Source organism: Gekko japonicus, unplaced genomic scaffold (assembly GCF_001447785.1).
Source record: "Gekko japonicus isolate JY-2015 unplaced genomic scaffold, Gekko_japonicus_V1.1 scaffold785, whole genome shotgun sequence".
Classification (NCBI taxonomy): domain Eukaryota; kingdom Metazoa; phylum Chordata; class Lepidosauria; order Squamata; family Gekkonidae; genus Gekko; species Gekko japonicus.
Genome location: NW_015160232.1, coordinates 29,674 through 47,945, shown reverse-complemented (window position 1 = coordinate 47,945; position 18,272 = coordinate 29,674). Strand labels below are relative to the sequence as shown.

Here is an 18,272-nt window from a genome sequence, read left to right as displayed (position 1 = left end):
TGTGCTTTATATACAGAAAACTCTCTCTCTGCAATGTCTTCCAAACTTGGAATTATGGTGTTGGAAAGAAAACGTGTGTGGTTGTTACATGATTTTGTGTGTCTCTTCAATGCATATCACTGAGCCATCCATTATTCTTCTCTCCCCCCCCCCCCCCCCCCGCCATTTATCTGTTTTAATTTAGGGTAAGCGTTAACCAGATCACAGATCAAGGAATAAGAGTGCTTTATGATGAACTGTCGAAGTACAAAATTGTGACTTATTTGGGGTACGTATGAATGATGCAGATTAAGAATGAATTCTGTTGACTGCAAGGAGGGTTGTGAATAGAGCAGAGAGAAGCATTTTAAAGCTGTATTGGGATAACTTCAGCAAGCATCCACTCAACCTGCATGCAGCGTACAACCATAGAATTAACTTGTACTTGACATAGGGTGAATCAGTCCTCATGTTCTCACATCAAAGTCTGTGTGAATCCACTCAGCCTACTTGTTTAAGGTGCCAGTTCAGTTAGCTATAAGGATGCCAGCCTCCAGGTGGGACCGGAGGATCCCCTGGAATTACAGCTCAGCTCATCAGTCCCCCTGGAGAAAATGGCTGCTTTGAAGGCATTGTATACCACTGCCTCCGTACCCAAATCTCCAGGAGTTTCCCAGCTTCGAGCTGTCAGGAAGCAATTTTCTACAGGCCAGTTTGGCCAGGGATCCTGGAGGGTTTTGTGGGTTTTTTTGCAATCTTCTGGGCATGGAGGAGGGGGTCACTGGGGGTGTGTGGGGAGGAGGTAGTTGCGGATTTCCTGCATTGGGCAAGGGGTTGGACTAGATGATCCTGGAGGTCCCTTCCTACTCTGTGATTCTGAGAACCTTACTCCCCCCATCCCCCACCAGTGACCAGGGGAGACCTGGACACCCTAGTTAGTTATATGAGTCAACTCTTTTTTCCTTAAAGATTCAGTAGGTGAATTCAGTAGGTGAATTGACACTAAAGCTTAAGGGTGAAGCCAGGCATTTACGTGTCTGACCCAAATGTAAGGTTGGTGGGATAGCCATTTCTTTTATGGGAAGCAGAGCATGCAGGTAAGGGCAGCTGCAGCCTCTCTCCCACTTTGCCTTTACCTGTTTTGTGATGCTTTAAACACTTTCCTTCCAAGCCCAACTCACTTTCAGTACGAAAACAGGGCTGGGGGACAAGTGGTTCAAGAAACAGAGTTCAGTGAGTTCGGGCAGGTAAGGGGGGGTGGAGGCCTTTAGCTCTCCTGTGTGTGTATCTTCATGTAAAATCAACATGACTGCCCATTACTTCTTGCTCTCTGTGTGAACGGGACCGACATGTGAATAAAGACATGTGGCTGCCCTATCACATGCCCTTCGTACGTATAGACAGAAAAGATGCCCCACATTGGACTTTTAAAAAAAGAAAGATCATAACTGTTTCCAAGTTTCTGGTGTTTTGATTTGCCACTTCAAATAACCATAGGTTCACACTTCCTTTAGACCCTTCTTCTCACATATGGACCTGCTCCTAAGATCTTCTGCTGAGGCATTGCTTTGGATGCTCTCATGCGTAGAGGTGAGGGGGCCTCTTCTGTTTAGTGTTTCAAGTGGTAACAAGTATATTAACTGGCTGTACAGTCAGTACAGAGCTTGTGTTTGCAGGAGATGTCTGGGAGGAAAACCCAAGACTAGGTCTTGTAAGATGGCCGCTGGCGTGGTTGTCGTTAGGGCTATGACTGCCAGCTCTGGACTGGGAAATACCTGGAGATTTTGGGGGTGGAGCCTGGGGAGGGCAGGGTTTAGGGAGGGGAGAGATCTCAGCAGGGTATAATACCACAGAATCCACCCTCCAAAGCAGCCATTTTCTCCAGGGGGACTGATCCTGGCCACCTGGAAACCAATTGTAATAGCAGGAGATCTCCAGGTGCCACCTGGAGGGTGGCAACCATAACTAGGGCCTCTAAGTTCAAGTTGTGTATTAGAAGAAGAAGAAGAGATTGGATTTATTCCCCACCCTTCACTCGGCGTCTCAGAGCGGCTTACAAACTCCTTTCCCTTCCCTTCCCCACAACAGACACCTTGTGAGGTAGGTGGGGCTGAGAGAGCTCTTTCCAGAACTGCCCTTTCAAGGACAGCTCTTGTCAGAACTATGGCTTGCCCGAGGTCATCCAGCAGCTGTAAGTGGAGGAGTGGGGAATCAAACCCGGTTCTCTCAGATTAGAGTCCGCGCACTTAACCACTACACCAAACCAATAGGTAAATAAAGCCTGTTGAATTCCTTAAAAAGAGGCTAGGACATATTCTTGGTGGTCTGGAGGATCTTTCTAAGCCCCCGTTATGAGGTTTTGGGGTAGCTTGGCCTGCTGTTAATTTTTATGTGTCAAGGAAAAAAGCTTCCACTGGTATAGGGTTTTTTTGTTTTTGTTTTACTTTCCTCAGCTACTGGATCTGCTTCTTGTTTTTATATTTCAGTTTCTATTATAAACAGAAATATGTAATATTACATATTTTATCTTTGTGTTTCTATTATATTTTGCTGTTGTTGTTGTTGGCTTGGCTTGAGGGCCTAGATTAGCAGGAAAGCAGAACCTAAATGTTTTAAATAAAATATCCAGGTACCATGAGAAGAGAGACAACTTTTTCCAGAAACTAGTCCTTCTTTATTCCCTCAAAGGGTGGATGTCACCAAAGCCGAAGGGATTACTGAGAAATCCGTGTTTGATTACAAAACACTTGATTCACAGCTGACTGTGTGAACTGCTTCCATTGAAAAGCAGTGTGTTTGAGGCAGTACGAAACATCTGTCTCTGATATTCAATCTCTGATTGATTCATACATGAAAGTCATAGGTTGAAGTGACTTCCTTGGGAGTAGGCCCCATTAAATAATATGGGACTTACTTCTGAGAAAGACCTGTGTAGGATTGCTCCTATCACCTGCTGTTGCAGTCACCAGGAGTTGAACTTTTATTTGCTTATTTCATTTGCAATCCCTCTTTCTCATATGAGGCTCAAGGCAGATTACAACAGCTCAAAAGCAATGCAATTGAACAGTATAATACAAACAAAAATGCATTTATGTACATATGTTGTACGTGTATGTGCCAAGAGTGCCAAGGGATTCTTCTTGAGCCTCAGTGGGGCAACAACAGCAACAGGGCAACAACTTTTTTTTTTACTATATTGCTTTTTGATATCACCTCTCCAATGTATACTCCAAGTTGTTTGGTGTGTGATTCCTCATGCTGGTAAGAAAATTGTTCACATAAATAAATCACAGCTTATACCTTTCAAACTATACATGAATGGCATCAAGGAAGCAATTGGGCCCCCTTGCAAGTATTCTGAAGGGAAAGATCACAGTTTATACCCGTAGGCAATGTTCCCTCTAAGCTGTGGAGTCTTGTGAGCAAAAATTCTACTTTGTGAGCTATTGGCATTAAGGTTGTGAGCGAGCGATTTGGCTACTGTGTAAATTAGTTTGCTCTGAAGCCCTCCTTCCTGAGCCAAGACAAAAATGTGTGAGCCGGAGGCTAAAAAACTGTGAGCTAGCTCACACTAGCTCAGCTTAGAGGGAACACTGCCTGTAGGCATCCTTCAAAGGTGACACAATGCTCACGTGTTTTATACTTGGATCTTGGTACTATCGTGAGAAAGGTTTCTCATTTGTAGTGGCTGTTAAAGCTTTTTCATACTATTAAGGCCACCTCAGCAATAATCCTTTAGAGAGGCTTACTTAAAAGAGAGAGGTTCCCCCCCCTTTCTAAAACATTTTCAGTCTTAAAGAGAGCTCCTTATTTTATGATGTTGTTGTTATCATTCCCTCACATGGAATCCTAGATTCAGATCTAGTCGCTCATGGTAATGTGCAGCTAGTAATATTAGTACGTGGGTGGAGATCTAGATGCAATGTAAAGCGCCAACGTAGCGACGTAAAGCCAACAGGTTGCATCCTCACTGAGATGCATTTCTGAATGCACAACCAGTTTGTGTCCAACCCAGCAAGTGATACATGCTTACAAACTGGTTATGTAAGGGAATGTGCTTAGCTTGGTTGGGGGAACTGAGTACTGGAAAAAATTGTGTCGGGCTGCTTAATTCATTTGGGCAGGTAGCATCTGAGAGTATACTCACTAGGTGCTTTTGCAACTGATAAAGTAGACCTGTGCCCCAAAGAACTAACAACCTAAGTACTTAGATTGTCTATACGTGATAAGCCTATGAAGTTTGTTTCTGTTCCAAATGTCAACTGTAAACTTGTATTCACTTATTTATTTCCCCCCCCCCCAAAAAAAGCTTGTATAACAACCAGATCACTGACATTGGAGCCAAATACGTTGCAAGACTCATTGAAGAATGCCCAAGTCTCATATACGTTAAGTAGGTATCTGCATTTTCTCTCATTACTACATGTCTTGGTGCAAGAGAAACTTGGCCAATAGGGAGAAGGATAATTTTTCTTGTACTGACTGAAGCTCATCCGGGGTTAGCTGCATCTTCTGCCACGTTACGTGCCTCTGACTTTGACAGTGGGTCGGGTCCTGCCACCTGCACAAGGGAGGAGCGATTTTTGACCATTTCCCCCTCTTGCAGCAGACCCCCAACTCCTCTGTTGGGCTGTGCCAGAGGAACATCTGTCCTCCAGGCGCAGCACTTCAGAAGGCATCAGAAGGGGAGAGGGAGTAATCATACTCTGCTGGCAGAAAGCCTGCCTTCCATCAGCAGAGATTTTGGGCAGGATCCAAGGCAATGTACGTCTGCTGTCACCATCGGTCTTTATAGAGCAGCTTGTGAATTCCGCTTTGTGTGGAATTCACGCTGGTAACCCATTAACCATGGACACTGTCCCCATAGGTCTGGTTATTTATTATTAATCAAAGCGTCATCGGAGTGGCCTTTTCTCTTGTGAGCCTTTGCTTATAATAATTTATTATCATTGTTGTTGTTGGTTGTTAATAAGCAAAAGGTAGGGACCCGACTTTCTCTGTTTATGAAGAAAGGAAAATCATGCGACACTAGCTTGAAATTAACTTTCTGTTAATGCCCTATTGGTCAGGGATGTTTTCATTCCCCATTGTCTGGAACTTGACATACAGGTCACTCGAAGTCCCCGGGAGAGAACAGAGGGATGGGCACAGTGTTGTGCCCAGACTAAATTTTCCATCGGCAGAATGGAACTTTCCTGCCTCCCCCCCCCCCACTGCAGATCTCCACAAACTGCTGCTCCTGGGGGGACAGGGGATCCTGAGGATTGACAAGGGGTGTGTGTCTGCAGTGAGAAGGGGCAATTGCGGGCAATTGTTAATCTAGTTTGGACCCAGTCCAATGAGTCCAAGACTAGCGCTTCCACTCAAGACCCATTTTGAAGATTCATTGGGGGGAGGACACAGGGAGAGCCGTTTAACACATCTCGTGTCTAGATTGATTCCCCCCCCCCCCAAGTAAAATCTGTGTGTGTCTTTTGTCTCATGTGCATTTGAGCTGAGTGAGATCCATATGAAGGCATCTACTCTAGCACTGTGGTCAGTGTCTGAAATAGCACCGAAATAATGAATTGCTTTGAAAGAAGTATTGACTTGACTTCAGGCTAAAGATGTGCAATTAATACGTTTCTGTGCAGAATAGGAGCCAACAGAATAACCACTGAGGGAGGGAAAAGCCTCGCTTATGCCATCCAGAAGAGTAAAACTATGTATGAAATCGGGTAAGTGAGATCAGTTTTGTCCCTGTTGATTTTTAATAGCTGTATCTTTTTAAATTTATTTGGAAAGAAGCAAGTGTTTATCTTTCTGAATCCTGCTTGTTCACATTGCCTGATTCTCTAGCTGAGTCAAGTTTATTGTCCCATCCCATCATTGGGTTCTTCGTAGCCAACCTGAACTCCCTCCATTGCCTTCAAGTTAGAACATAGGAAGCTGCCTTACTGACGCATACCCTCACTCCATCAAAGATGGTATTGTCTACTCAGACTGGCAGCAGCTTTCTAGGGTCTCATGTGGAGGTCTTGCACATCACATACTACCTGATTCCTTTTTTTTAAACCGGAGATGCCAGGGATTGAACCTGGGATCTTCTGCGTGCAAAACAGATGCGCTACCACAGAGCCACAGCTCATCTTCAGGAGTGATCCCAGATGTGGCCACAGCTCTTACAAGTATCCATTGTGTGCCTTGAACCATGAGGAAAGGCAAGATAATAAATGTTTTAATGAATAAGTAAATAAACTCTTGATAGCGGTGGCCATTGCACAGGGTTTATCATGATAAAGGCAAAGTGTAGATTGTATGCATAGAATGTTATGGTTAGGGTGACTTAACACATGTTGAAGGGGGTGTGGTTTCAAGGGGCATCCCTGCCGTGTGTGTGGTCTGGCTCTGTGTTTGAGATCATAGTCTGCTGCTTGTGGCATCACCATCAAGGCCGTGCAGCGTTCTCAGTTCATAAGAGCTACGATCAGGGGTCATTTCGTAGAAAAAGAGGTGCAGGAGCTCATTAGCATAACTCATTAGCATAACTTATTTGCATGTGCCACACCCCCTGACATCACTGGAAGTGTGTCAGAAGGCAACAGCCACAGCTCAGACTCCACTGGACTGTTTTGGATTCCTAGCTATTGGGAGTCCTCGCAGAGGACGGAGAGCTTGTACCTGAATAAAACTTGGACTTAAAGGTGCCACTGGACTGTTTTGGACGGGGGTGGGGGCTCTGCAGCTTACCTGGCTGGTTCTTGCTCTGACTGAGGGTTGCTGGGAGCAGGGGGTGGGGCTTGCTGCATGTGCCCGCCCCCTGGGTTCTTTACTGCCGGAGCTCCGCTCCTGTGCGCTCCAGCAGGAAATGACCCCTGGCTACGATACAGCTGACTGCTCTCTGTCCATGTGTCCCATTTGTAGCGCTGAAATAAGGGTGTGGCTCCCGGGTTTCCTGGTATGCAAGGTTTAATAGGCACCCTGGCTGTTACGAGCAGGTAGTGTAGTACATTGAGGCAGAAATGTTTTCCAGGTCTCTATTTTGGCCTTTAATGCCAAAGAATCAGTTGTATTGTAAGCGTATCATTTAGACAGCCAGAGCTGCCTCCTGCGTAACATTGGGGGCTTCTTTCAAGCACACATGTATGGAAGTGTGACCTTGGTTTAAATCACTACTCTAGCTTTTCAAGAAACAAATATGTGCACAAGAGCTGAAATTTTCAGAAAATCCAAGAAAAAATCCTGTAGCGGTATGAAACAGTACAATTGGTTTGCCATTTACCGATCTCTTGATTTGCTACTCAAGATCTCCTACTTTTTGAGATAATCGGTGATCTCTGTCTTAACACTATTTATGAAAATGCAGATGTGGAGTAATATCTCTTGCTTTGCCATAAATTGATCCTAAATATTTGCACTGCTATTATTAAGTTATAAACTGTTCCTAATTCTCACCAGATTTATTATACCAATTCAGGTACATCCTTTATTTTCCATTTTATTTTTCAATTTTAGCTGGAATTTCTCCCATCTTGATGACATTTCTATCTTAGATTTAAAACACTCCTCACCCATTCCTGGAATGAAGGATATAGAATTCCTGTTTGAACCTACTCCTTAGTTGGTCTTTGGAAATATTTCCTGGGCAACCAGTTTTGATGGAGCTCACTTCCACATTTGTGTGTTGTCTCACACTCATTTCAATCTGACCTAAGAATGATATCTCCACAGTGTATCTCCATGTGGGAGAAGAGGTGGAGCCAGCATACATTTACATGCCCTGCCTTTTTCTCCTTGACAGAATGTGGGGTAATGAGATTGGGGATGAAGGCGCAAAGGCGTTTGCAGAAGCACTAAAGAATCACCCCACTTTAACAAATGTCAGGTAAGGACTTGTGTCAGCAAAACACTGCTTCCCTTCTGTCTTTCTAAGTGACCGTATTTTTAGAGATATACCTTTTATGTCAGAATCTTAGGTCAGAAGGTTACCACACCATGAAACACAGCAGCAACCCAGATTTGTAACTGGCCCTGGTATAAGAACATGGAGTGGGTCGTGGTCCATAGAGTCCGCTGCTGCCTATGCTGTCAGTACTGGTACATTCTTGGCAAAGACATTTAGTGCCTCATTTAGAGCATCGACCTTTTAAAAGTCAAACATGATTGATGTTTTAAAATGTGGTGCTATGGTGAGAAGACAGCATTGCGGGTCCATACTTGGCTGTAAAAATCTCTAAAAATGAAACTGGCATTAGCAGCCACTGGAAAGGGAGAGAAAAGCTTTTAAGGTACAGATTTCCTTTTTTTATTTTTTTAGCAGTTGTCAATCACGTTTCTTTCATCTCAAAAACAAACCTTGAACATTGCTGGTTTCTTCACTCAAGGAGAACAAGTTGCCATTCTCAGTTTCTTCCACAAGATGGCAGACTTGAATAGATTTCTTCAAGTGAAAATGGACAGGTATATTTAGGAGATGGTAGTGGAAAGTGCCGTCAAGTCACAGAAGACTCACAGCGACCCCTCATAGGGTTTTCAAGTAAGAGACGTTCAGAGGTAGTTTTCCATTGCCTGCCTCTGTGTGGCAACCCTGGGACCTCTCTGTGGTCTCCCAGCCCTGCTTGACTTCCAAGATCTGATGAGACTGGGCCATCCAGGTTAAAGGTAAAAGGTAAAGGTTTCCCTTGCTCGAAAGCCAGTCAAATCCGACTCTAAGATTGCGGTGCTCAACTCCATTTCCAAGCCGAAGAGTTGTTTGAAAACATTGGTCCAGTGACCAAAAAGCCTCCAGGACCCCAGTAAGGGTCAGTCACCAGAGGTCGCCATGACTTCCAGGTGCACACAAATGCACGCGCACACACGCTCACATGTTATTTGCCAGTTTGGTGTAGTGGTTAAGTGTGCGGACTCTAATCTGGGAGAACCGGGTTTGATTCCCCACTCCTCCACTTGCACCTGCTGTTGTGACCTTGGGTCAGTCACAAGATCTGGCACAGCTGGCCTTGAAAAAGAGCAGTTTGTGTCAGAGTTCTCTCAGCCCCACCCACCTCACAGGGTGTCTGTTGTGGGGAGGGGAAGGGAAAGGAGTTTGTAAGCCGCTCTGAGACACCTTTGTGTAGTGAAGGGCGGGGTATAAATCCAATCTCCTCCTCCTCCTCCTCCTCTTCTTCCTCTTCCTCTTCTTCCTCTTCCTCCTCTTCCTCCTCCTCTTCCTCCTCTTCCTCCTCCTCCTCCTCTTCCTCCTCCTCTTCCTCCTCCTCTTCCTCCTCCTCCTCTTCTTCCTCTTCTTCCTCTTCCTGCTGCTGCTGCTGCTGCTGACCTGGGTGGCCCAGGCAAGCCTGCTCTCATGAGATCTCAGAAGCTAAACAGGGCTGACCCTGGCAAGTACTTGGATGGAAGACCTCCAAGGAACACCAGGGCCGGGGCGCAGAGGCAGGCAGTAGTAAGCCACCTCTCTGAAACATCCAAGCCCCACTAGGGCTTGCTGGAAGTCAGCTAGGACTTCCAGGGGCGCGTGCACACACACAAATACTAACCCAATTTAAAAAAAAGACGTTAGTGTGTGTGAAAGCGCCTAAGTTTCAGTATTGCTTCGTGTCCAGCACGATTCACCCCCGTTACAAGGCAGGTCATTGCATTCTGGAATGCTTGTGTCCGCCCAGCCTCCCCTTGGGCATCTGGAGATCTATTTACACTACATTCCCCATCAGTGTCTTTCTGTTATCCCCAAAAGAACTTACTGTGTTCATTATTTGTTTGCAAAATATTGAGGTATTTTCAGGCATTTCAAAGGGGTGTACAAAGATAACACCAGTATCTAACTAAATAACAGAAAAAGAAACATGACAGCTAGCATGACAACGCAGGAACAAAAGGGTTGCAACTAGCAGACGGTGGTAGTTTCCACAGAGGTGTGTGTGTGCTTATTTGGTTTCTCCGTGGCCCCTGCGGCTGGAGATGAAGCACAGCAGCAACAGGGCTTCCATGTGGCAGGTTTCCCTGCCCCAGTCCACCAGCAGTGGCCACTCCCCCCCCCCCCAGAATATCATTATATTGAGGTAAAGGTAAAGGTTCCCTTGCTCGAAAGCCAGTCGAATCCGACTCTAGGGTTGTGCTCATCTCCGTTTCAAAGCCGAAGAGCCAGCGCTGTCCGAAGACATTTTCCGTGGTCATGTGGCCGGCATGACTAAACACCAAGGCGCATGGAACGCTGTTACCTTCCCACCGAAGTGGTACCTATTTATCTACTTGCAATGTCTTGCTTTCGAACTGCTAGGTTGGCAGGAGCTGGAACTAGAGATGGGAGCTCACTCCATCATGCGGCACCCGGGTCTCGAACTGCTGAACTACTGACCTTCCAGAGCCTGCAGTTCAGCGTCTTAACCACTTGAGCCACCGCAGCTCCTACTATATTGATGTAGGATTGTAATAATTGGTTCGGTGAATCCCCAGCCTTTTTGTAAGTAAGTTTGTAACCCCTTCCTTTATGAAAATATGCCTTTCCTCTTATATTTTAGCAAGGAAAGGAGTCAGAGACTTACTCTGGAAAAACCTGAAAGCAGAAAATTCAGAGAACCTATTACACCTGTTGTCACAATGGTACACTGAGCCCGCACGCGGGGAGGGCGGGGTATAAATAAAATAAAATAAATAAATAAATATCCTAGTGCTATTTTTTTTTTTAAAAAAAAGTAAAAAGCCAGGTCGGGGTGGGGGGATTGCTGCTGCAGGGACAAGACTGGGGAAATGGGCTGCTAAATATGCATTTCCCCACCCACACACCAGCCATCCAGTCTTCACTACGATCTTTCCCAAAACTTCAGAGCAAAGCACGTTTGAGAAAGATCGAATAAAAGCCAGGGAAACCCACAGAGGTGCAAGAATGTACCATGATGGTGGGGGACACTTCCCAACAGCATTGAACCTGGGGCAGATAACCAATGCAGAAATGGCCATTATTTGAAAGGCTATTCTGAAGAGAAAAGAGTTTCGACTTTTCAGAAAAATCAGTGAAAACAGAGCCGAGAAGTGTTCTGGAGCTGTCACTAAGAAGGCCCTGCCATGCCTCTGGCCTCACTGGGAGATAGAATTTAGCCTGCAAGCATCAAGCTGAAAGCATCTTCATGTTTTCAGCTGTGTCACACCTGGGCACAGGAATACAGAAATAGCTTTGCAAACTCAGGCTAGGGTCCATCAGAGGTTGCACAATGGAAAGCTGCCCAAGAAACAGGTAGCTGTGTCCGTGTGTGTGTGTGTCCGTGTATTTGTGAAATAACAGTGCTCTTTCCTCCCAGGTTATGTGGCAAATGTTTGAAGTAGGAGTCTAGTGGCATCCTAAGACTAACAAGATTTTATTTTATTCGTCGATAAGGTTTCAGGGAGTAGAGCCTGTTTCACCTGATCCGGTATACATCGCACCTGAAGAAGGGGGTTGTAGTTCAGAAAAGTTTATGGTAGAAAAAAAATCTTGTTAGCCTTTAAGGGACCATGAGGTTCCAGTTTTACTGCAATGAACTGCCACCTTCCAGTGCCACTGAAAAGGAAGAGATTCAAAAGCAGTTTGAAATCGCTTGGTATTTGGCTCTTAGAAGAAGAAAAAGTCCCATCTCCCCTGTAAATTTAGCATATATTCTGCCCATCTAAGATCAGCTACAAAGGCCTGCTCTGTTAAGGTGGGTGGCTACTATAATCGGCTTTTTCTACCATAACCATTTGCCTCGGTCCAAGCCGGTCCTGAACTTTCTAACCCAGGTATGGCTATTCTTTTCAATTCAGGTCTTTTATTGAACACCACCTACTTATGAGTTTTGCCCATTCTGTCACATTTATTTATTTTTACTTATTTAATTTATACCCCACCCCCTCTCCAACAGGGGACGTGGGGTGGCTTACAACATTTAAAAGTACGGTAAACACAGATACAAAGTACATGTGATAAGTAAAGGACAGTAAACCCAATGAAAACATCAACGGTGAACAACAAACTGTTCTTTTTTTTCTTTCTTTTTTTAATCCCCTGAAGGCAGGGTAGCTTTATTAATTTTTGTTACACCTACATAACTACAAAGAGAAAAAAAAAGAAGAAAAGCGGGGAAAAAAAGTGGTGGGGGGGGAGGGGAAAAAATAACAAACTAAAATAACAAACCCCAGGATGCAGACAGTATAAAAGAAAAAGACCCCACACTATAACTAAAAACCCAAGAAAGGAAGGTCATTAACAGTTAGCACATAGTTAGTTATAAAAAAATTAAAGCTTTTGTTTAAGTCAATGAGTTAAGGAGATTAGTGAGTCCATTTTAGTAAATATCTATTTTCTTCTCAGTGTGCATAAAGACTTCATCCAGTTCGTCTATAGTCTTTTAAGTCATAAGTGTTACTTGGCAACTCTCAGTCGCAGATCATATGCTTCTCTGGCCGTGCCTCCTTCTGCTCCCAATAGTTCTCCGTCCATCTCATCTGGGCTGGCTACTTGGCCTCCGTCCTCTTGCTGCTCTTCCTCTTTTGCTCCAAAAAACTGCTTCAACCAATTTTCCGCTTTGGACACCGAGTCAATTTTCTCCCTTTTGTCTCTGTATTTAAACTGCACCCCCTCTGGAAAAAGCCAGGCATATTGAATCTGGTTGATTTGAAGCGTTGAAATAAGCTCTTTATATGCTTTCCTTTTCTGTCTGACCTTCAGCTGCCACATCCTTCACAATTTCTCCTGGCGTTTCATTCACCCCTTTGAATCTAAGAGTTTTGTTCGATTTTTCCATTTGTAGGTTCAATAGCTTCCTTTCGTGCAGATCCTGCTTTTGTTCCATCAAACCAACTTTTTTCTTCAACTTTTTAGTGTCGTGGGCTGTTTCTTTAAGCTTTTCATCCGTTTGAATCGATTTCTTCAAAAGCTCGGTGATCTGTTGCTGCTGTTTTGCCATGCTTTGATTCGATGCAGCCATTAACTGGTTAAGACCATCGAGCCTTTCATTTAAGGGCCGAAGTAGCTCTGATAGTGTGGAGAAAACATCTCCTTCGTCTACCCTCGGACTCTGAGAACCACGCCCCGTTTTCGTTCCTCTCCCTCGGACGCTGGCCATTTTCCGCTTTGTTTACACTAAAGAGTGCTTTTTTCACACTTCTTCAGCAAGTGTAAAACTTATCCGTAAATGCAGTTAAGTCTCTAGCACACTTGAGTGCTTTCTGTTCTCCTCCCCCCGTCTCTTTTAGAACGCAGTTCCGTTTGTTTGTGTCTGGGATTTCTCCCGACGCCGTTGAAGGTAGGGGGGGGGGATCAGAACTCACTTTTAAAAGTTTCTCGCTCGTCTCGCTCTCCGACTCATTGACGGTCTGATCACAGACACCTTTTGTTCACGCTTCATTCGCTGACCTTCTTGCCTGTTCCGATCGGCATTCAGCTATGCTCGGCAAGAGCCGAACCTCTCAGGGGGTGGACCGATTGGGGCAAGAAAGAGCGCCACAATTCTCTGGCTTCGAGCCATCGAAGAGGTCGCCCTCCAAGCGCCCCCGGCTTGAAGCCTCCTTACTGAGACTCACCTGGGGGTGCCACTTGAGGTGGCACCCCTCCAACACCCCTGGAGCGCAGAATGCCTCCCCTGTTCAGGAGAGAGCCTCCGCCATTGCTGAAGCCACAGACCGGAAGTCCAACAACAAACTGTTCTGAAGAATTAAAACAACTGGTCTTCTCCCAATTCATAACACTGACCAAAGGCTACCCAAAACAAGGGATTGAAACAACTGGCCAGCTTCCTGGTTCAAAGTCGCCTTACATGCCCTATGGAATGCTGGGAGATCCTGCAGGACATGAACCCTCCCCAGGGAGCTGGTTCCAGAAAGAGGGGGCAACCACTGAAAATGCCCTTGCTCTGGTGTGTAGTTGCCAATCTCCAGGTGGGACCTGGTGATCTCTCAGAATTACAACGGATCCCCAGAATACAGCGATCAGGTCCCCTGGAGAAAAAGGCTGCGTTGGAGGGAGGACTCTATGGCCTTATACCCCGTGGAGGTCCTTCCCTGCCCTCTCCAGCCTCCACCCCCAAATATCCAGGAATTTCCCAAACCAGAATTGGCAACTCTGAGTATCGCTTGTAGTGGATCTCAAGCTTTTCAAAAATACCACTGTTTATTATTTTAGTGTGTTCATGTTTTAAGGTGGTTTGTTATAATTGCCTGTTGTTTGTTAACGTGTGGTGGTGTTTTTATTTTGGAAACTGGAAGCTGCCTTGGGAGCCGTTTTAACTGAGAGCACAGAATATAAATGTTTTAGTTAAATAGATAGGTAACGTTCCTGGCTTCCACTGGAAATGTAACATGAGAATTCCTCAACGCACGTATGAAGAAAAATCAGATGTACGTCGTACACAGTTTGTAGGTGCACTGATTCTAACTTGTGAACAGGGCTTGGGGAGAGCGCCGATGCAGTAAGCTTCTTGAGGTACACCCTAAGGGCTGGAACACGTCCAAGTGCAATTTTGAACTTTTTCTTTTACTCGCACGAGTGGCTTTTAAAGTTCTCATTTTCAAAAACTATTCCCCATGCAGCGTGGGCCTTTGCTGTTCAAGAAACACAATGCTAAAGCTCCTAGCCCCTTGGATCTCAGCTCGAATGAACATTTTGTCTCATTATAAACCTTTCCCCAATCTTAACTTTCAAAATCTTAATCTAATCAGTTTAGATTTTGCTTGGAAGGTCTCCTGAACTAATTACTGGGTTTGGTTCTCCTCTCCTGGAGATTCACTCAGATACAAGACAAGCGTGCTTGGCTCAAAGGAAGACAGGCTCAGGGAAGATTTCTCAGTAATACAAATGCTCGTATATTTCGAACATTTCCCATCTTCTTTGCATTTGCTCCATTGCTAGTTTTCTAATTTATTTCCCTGTACAAATAAAAATAGCCACTAAAATGCACCATGGGTTTTCTGCAAGGTTCTAAGGGGGTTCAGTGCAGCAATAAAACAAATTATATTGGAAGTTTAGTAATGGATTTTATTAGAACAGATTGAATGTTTAGCGTATGACTCACTGGGCGCCAGCTATTATCAGTGGGAACTGTGAATGCTCAGCATCTCTCCGTATAATGGCCGTGATCCAGCCTCACAGCAGTGAAAAGAGCTCTGTGCGCTTGCAGGAGGACATCGAATAGCAGAGATAGCGCTGAGCAACCTGGTTCAGGTGCAGGGCTCTGGATCATAAGCCATGCTGTTTTAGCAGCTCATCTGGAATTAGAAAAAAAAAATCTAGGTTGGGCTAATTTGTAAATCACCAGTATTGCGGTAATTACATCAGATCTTTAACCTAGCATCTGGCAACTAGTTAACGGCATTTACAGGAAGACCCTGGATAATTTTGCCCATTGAGCGGTTCTGCACCTTGTGGCTATACAACATGATACTGCTGCCACAAGCCGTCATATCATTTGAGATCCAGCTTAAGTTACAGATAATTAAGATAAGCCTTTAAAGCAAGGCTGTGGCTTTTGCTAAAAGCTATAAAATCATCTGTTCTTAAGCAGCTGAGCAATGGAACAGGTCATTCATTGCAGGTTCAGGAAGAAGCCGGCACACCAGTTGCCCGGAGCCCAACTCCAAGTGCTTAGAAATTAATCAAAAAGACTCCTGTGGATTGCTGCAGGCTTTGGGTGAGGCCAGTTTATGCGATGGGAAGTGGTTACGTCCAGTTATTTGTTCTGAACAGCCCAGCCTTTTGCTGGAGCATTATTTCTTGGCATGCACTTTTGCATTTCTACATTGAAAACAGTTCAGGGGGCGATTGGGGGCGTGGCGTCGCACGCGTGGTGGATGGACGCCTGAAACCTCGGCTCCTTCCCCAACTCTCTTAAAATTAATAGCAGAGGCATTATTTTGACCACAAACGCGGTGCTAGAAGATGGGAAAGTCAACCGCAAGTCGAGCTAAAACCCAAGGTCTTTCTACAGCTTCAGTGAAAGCTTACTTTCCGAGAACGGCAAAGGATATTACACGGGCCGCGGGTGCTCGGCTTACGGAGAAAATGGCGGCGGCAGAAGAGTCGGATACCGAAGACGAATCATCTCAGCTGACACCAGAGGTACTTGCTCTTTTAGATAACTTAGAAGATCGCTTTGCATCTCGCATGGAAAACCTTCTTAAACCTATGTCGGCACAATTGCAGGATTTAAATGAGCATGTTCAAGCCATTGCTCAGACTGCCGAAATGGCGTTGGAGCAGGGTATTACTCTGCAGACTGAAGTGCAGGACCTGCAAACTAGCGAAACATGGGCTAGGTCTAAGATAATGGAGTTGGACAATGCTGCCCGTTTTCACAACCTAAAATTTCGCGGTTTTCCGGAGTCCTGCGAAGGAGCAACAGACCTCCCAATATTCTTGGCTTCTTGGATAGCCTCCATTTTAAAACTGGAGAAAGATGTTGCGCCGCTCATAGACCGAGCATACAGAGTGGGGGCTCGCAAACGCAGTAACCCTGCTTTTACAAGAGACATAGTTGCATGCTTTCCGGATTATCGTACTCGTAACAAAATCTTAAAAGAAGCTAATAACAGTGAACTATTTGTGTATAAAGATAAAAAAATATTAATTTTCCAAGACCTCTCTCCAGAGACCTTGCAGAGGCGCAGAGACATGAAAGCTATCACAAAATGTCTGCAAGACGCTAAGATCCTGTATCGCTGGTCACCTCCTAGTAGGTTGACGGTCAGAAAGGGAGATACAATCTTCTCTGCTACAGACCTTTTTACTGGCACAGTTCTGTTGCAGAAAATGGGCATTGAGATCCCGGCGGAGTTGCGTGCAAACCCAGAGGCATCAGATGTATTTCTTGAAAATCAAAAACGTTGGAAAAGAGTCGTTCCTAAAAAATGACTGATGCAAGGACCAAATGTTTCCATTTTAACTCTGCCTCATTTCACCTTTTGTATAACCGGTAGCCTCAATGCGATGGGATGCTTTATTTGACTTACTTAGTAGTAGATTGTATTTGCAATATATATATAGATTTTTTGTCATTCTGAAAACCAATTTGAGAGTTGGGGGGGGGAAGAGTTTCCTTTATTTTCTTTTTTCTTTGTTTCATTGTTTGTCTGGAATAGAGAGGCGTTTCCAAATATGGTCTCTCGCATAGTTAATTCTATGTTACCAGACGGTAACCTCAGTGTGAGGTTGGAGTTGGGTTTACGAGTTGTTTTTCTTTTCTTTTTTGGAGGGGGGGTGGGGGTGGGATTCGGGTTTATAGTTCGATGTTGTTATTTGTTTGTTTGTATTGTACATCATTTATGGTCACAAATCAATATCACCTTTATTTGTTACAGGATCTGTAATACGCTAGACCAAAAACTTGATCTCCTGATCATTGAGGATAAGGGGGAAAGGTTCATAACATTTAAAATTTTTAAAATTTTTCTACCATACAGGGCTCTACGTATATCGACCTTAGCTCCAGATGGGGTCTCCTGGTCTATTTCAACTTTTTGGCGTGCAACTATATTTTATATAGTTTATTGTTTAAACCAGAGTCCACTTTTACAGTTCATAAGCTTTGGTATTATAAACTGGTTTTCTGGTTTTTTGCCCCTTCTTGTCTTCACAGTTGACTGCTGTTTGGATAAGGAGTCAGTTCCGCAACTGATGTAGCTTTGGAAACTGGGGGAACTTCCTCGTTTTCCTCTCCAGAGCAGCTAGACAGTCTGATTTAGATGAACTCAGCCTGTTTTCCATTAATATTTTTGTTTCATTTAAAATATTTATAGCCCACACTCTTAGCTATACCAGTTCCAAAGGTAGTTGGGTTCTTTCACTGTATTTGTATTGGATCTGTATTCTGCAGATACCTTTCTGTGATATAGCTGCACCTTAAAAACAAGGTGACCTGTAGGGTCCCAACTTTGGAATGAAAAAAGAAAAAAAACACCCTGCTGTGTCAGACCTATAATCCCCGTTTCCCAAGGTGGCCAACCATCTGCCCCTGGAAGGTCTGCAAACAGGGCATGGAAGCCAAAGCCTCCCCTACTATTGCCTACAAGCATCTAATATTCAGAGGTAGATTGTCACTGAACATGGGGGCTCCGCCTAGGCATCATGGCTAATAGTCCTTGGCATACCTACTGATCTATTTTTCCTCATCCTTCGTTCAAGGAAATTTGGGCAGAACACATGGTTCTTCTTTGTCCATTTTACCCTCAGACCCTTTGAGGTTGGTTAAGCTAGGACACAGTCACCAAGATCATCTTGTAAACATCATAACCATGAGGGGATTTGAACCCAGGCTGTCAGAAGCTCTAGTCCCCCCCTTCCCCATCCCACATAACTTCTAAAGAGGTGTCAAAGT

General features: G+C 44.7%; 1 protein-coding gene across 2 annotated transcripts in view; it reads left to right on the top strand.

The window, feature by feature from the left end:
• NOD1 (nucleotide binding oligomerization domain containing 1) overlaps window positions 1-18,272 on the top strand; it is a 56,019-nt gene that overhangs the window by 25,005 nt on the left and 12,742 nt on the right. For both annotated transcript variants that reach the window (XM_015412443.1, XM_015412436.1), the window contains exons 5-8: window positions 185-268; window positions 4,289-4,372; window positions 5,613-5,696; window positions 7,760-7,843. In XM_015412443.1, the coding sequence (XP_015267929.1) occupies window positions 185-268; window positions 4,289-4,372; window positions 5,613-5,696; window positions 7,760-7,843 (336 nt within the window). The remainder of the gene's footprint in view (window positions 1-184; window positions 269-4,288; window positions 4,373-5,612; window positions 5,697-7,759; window positions 7,844-18,272) is intronic.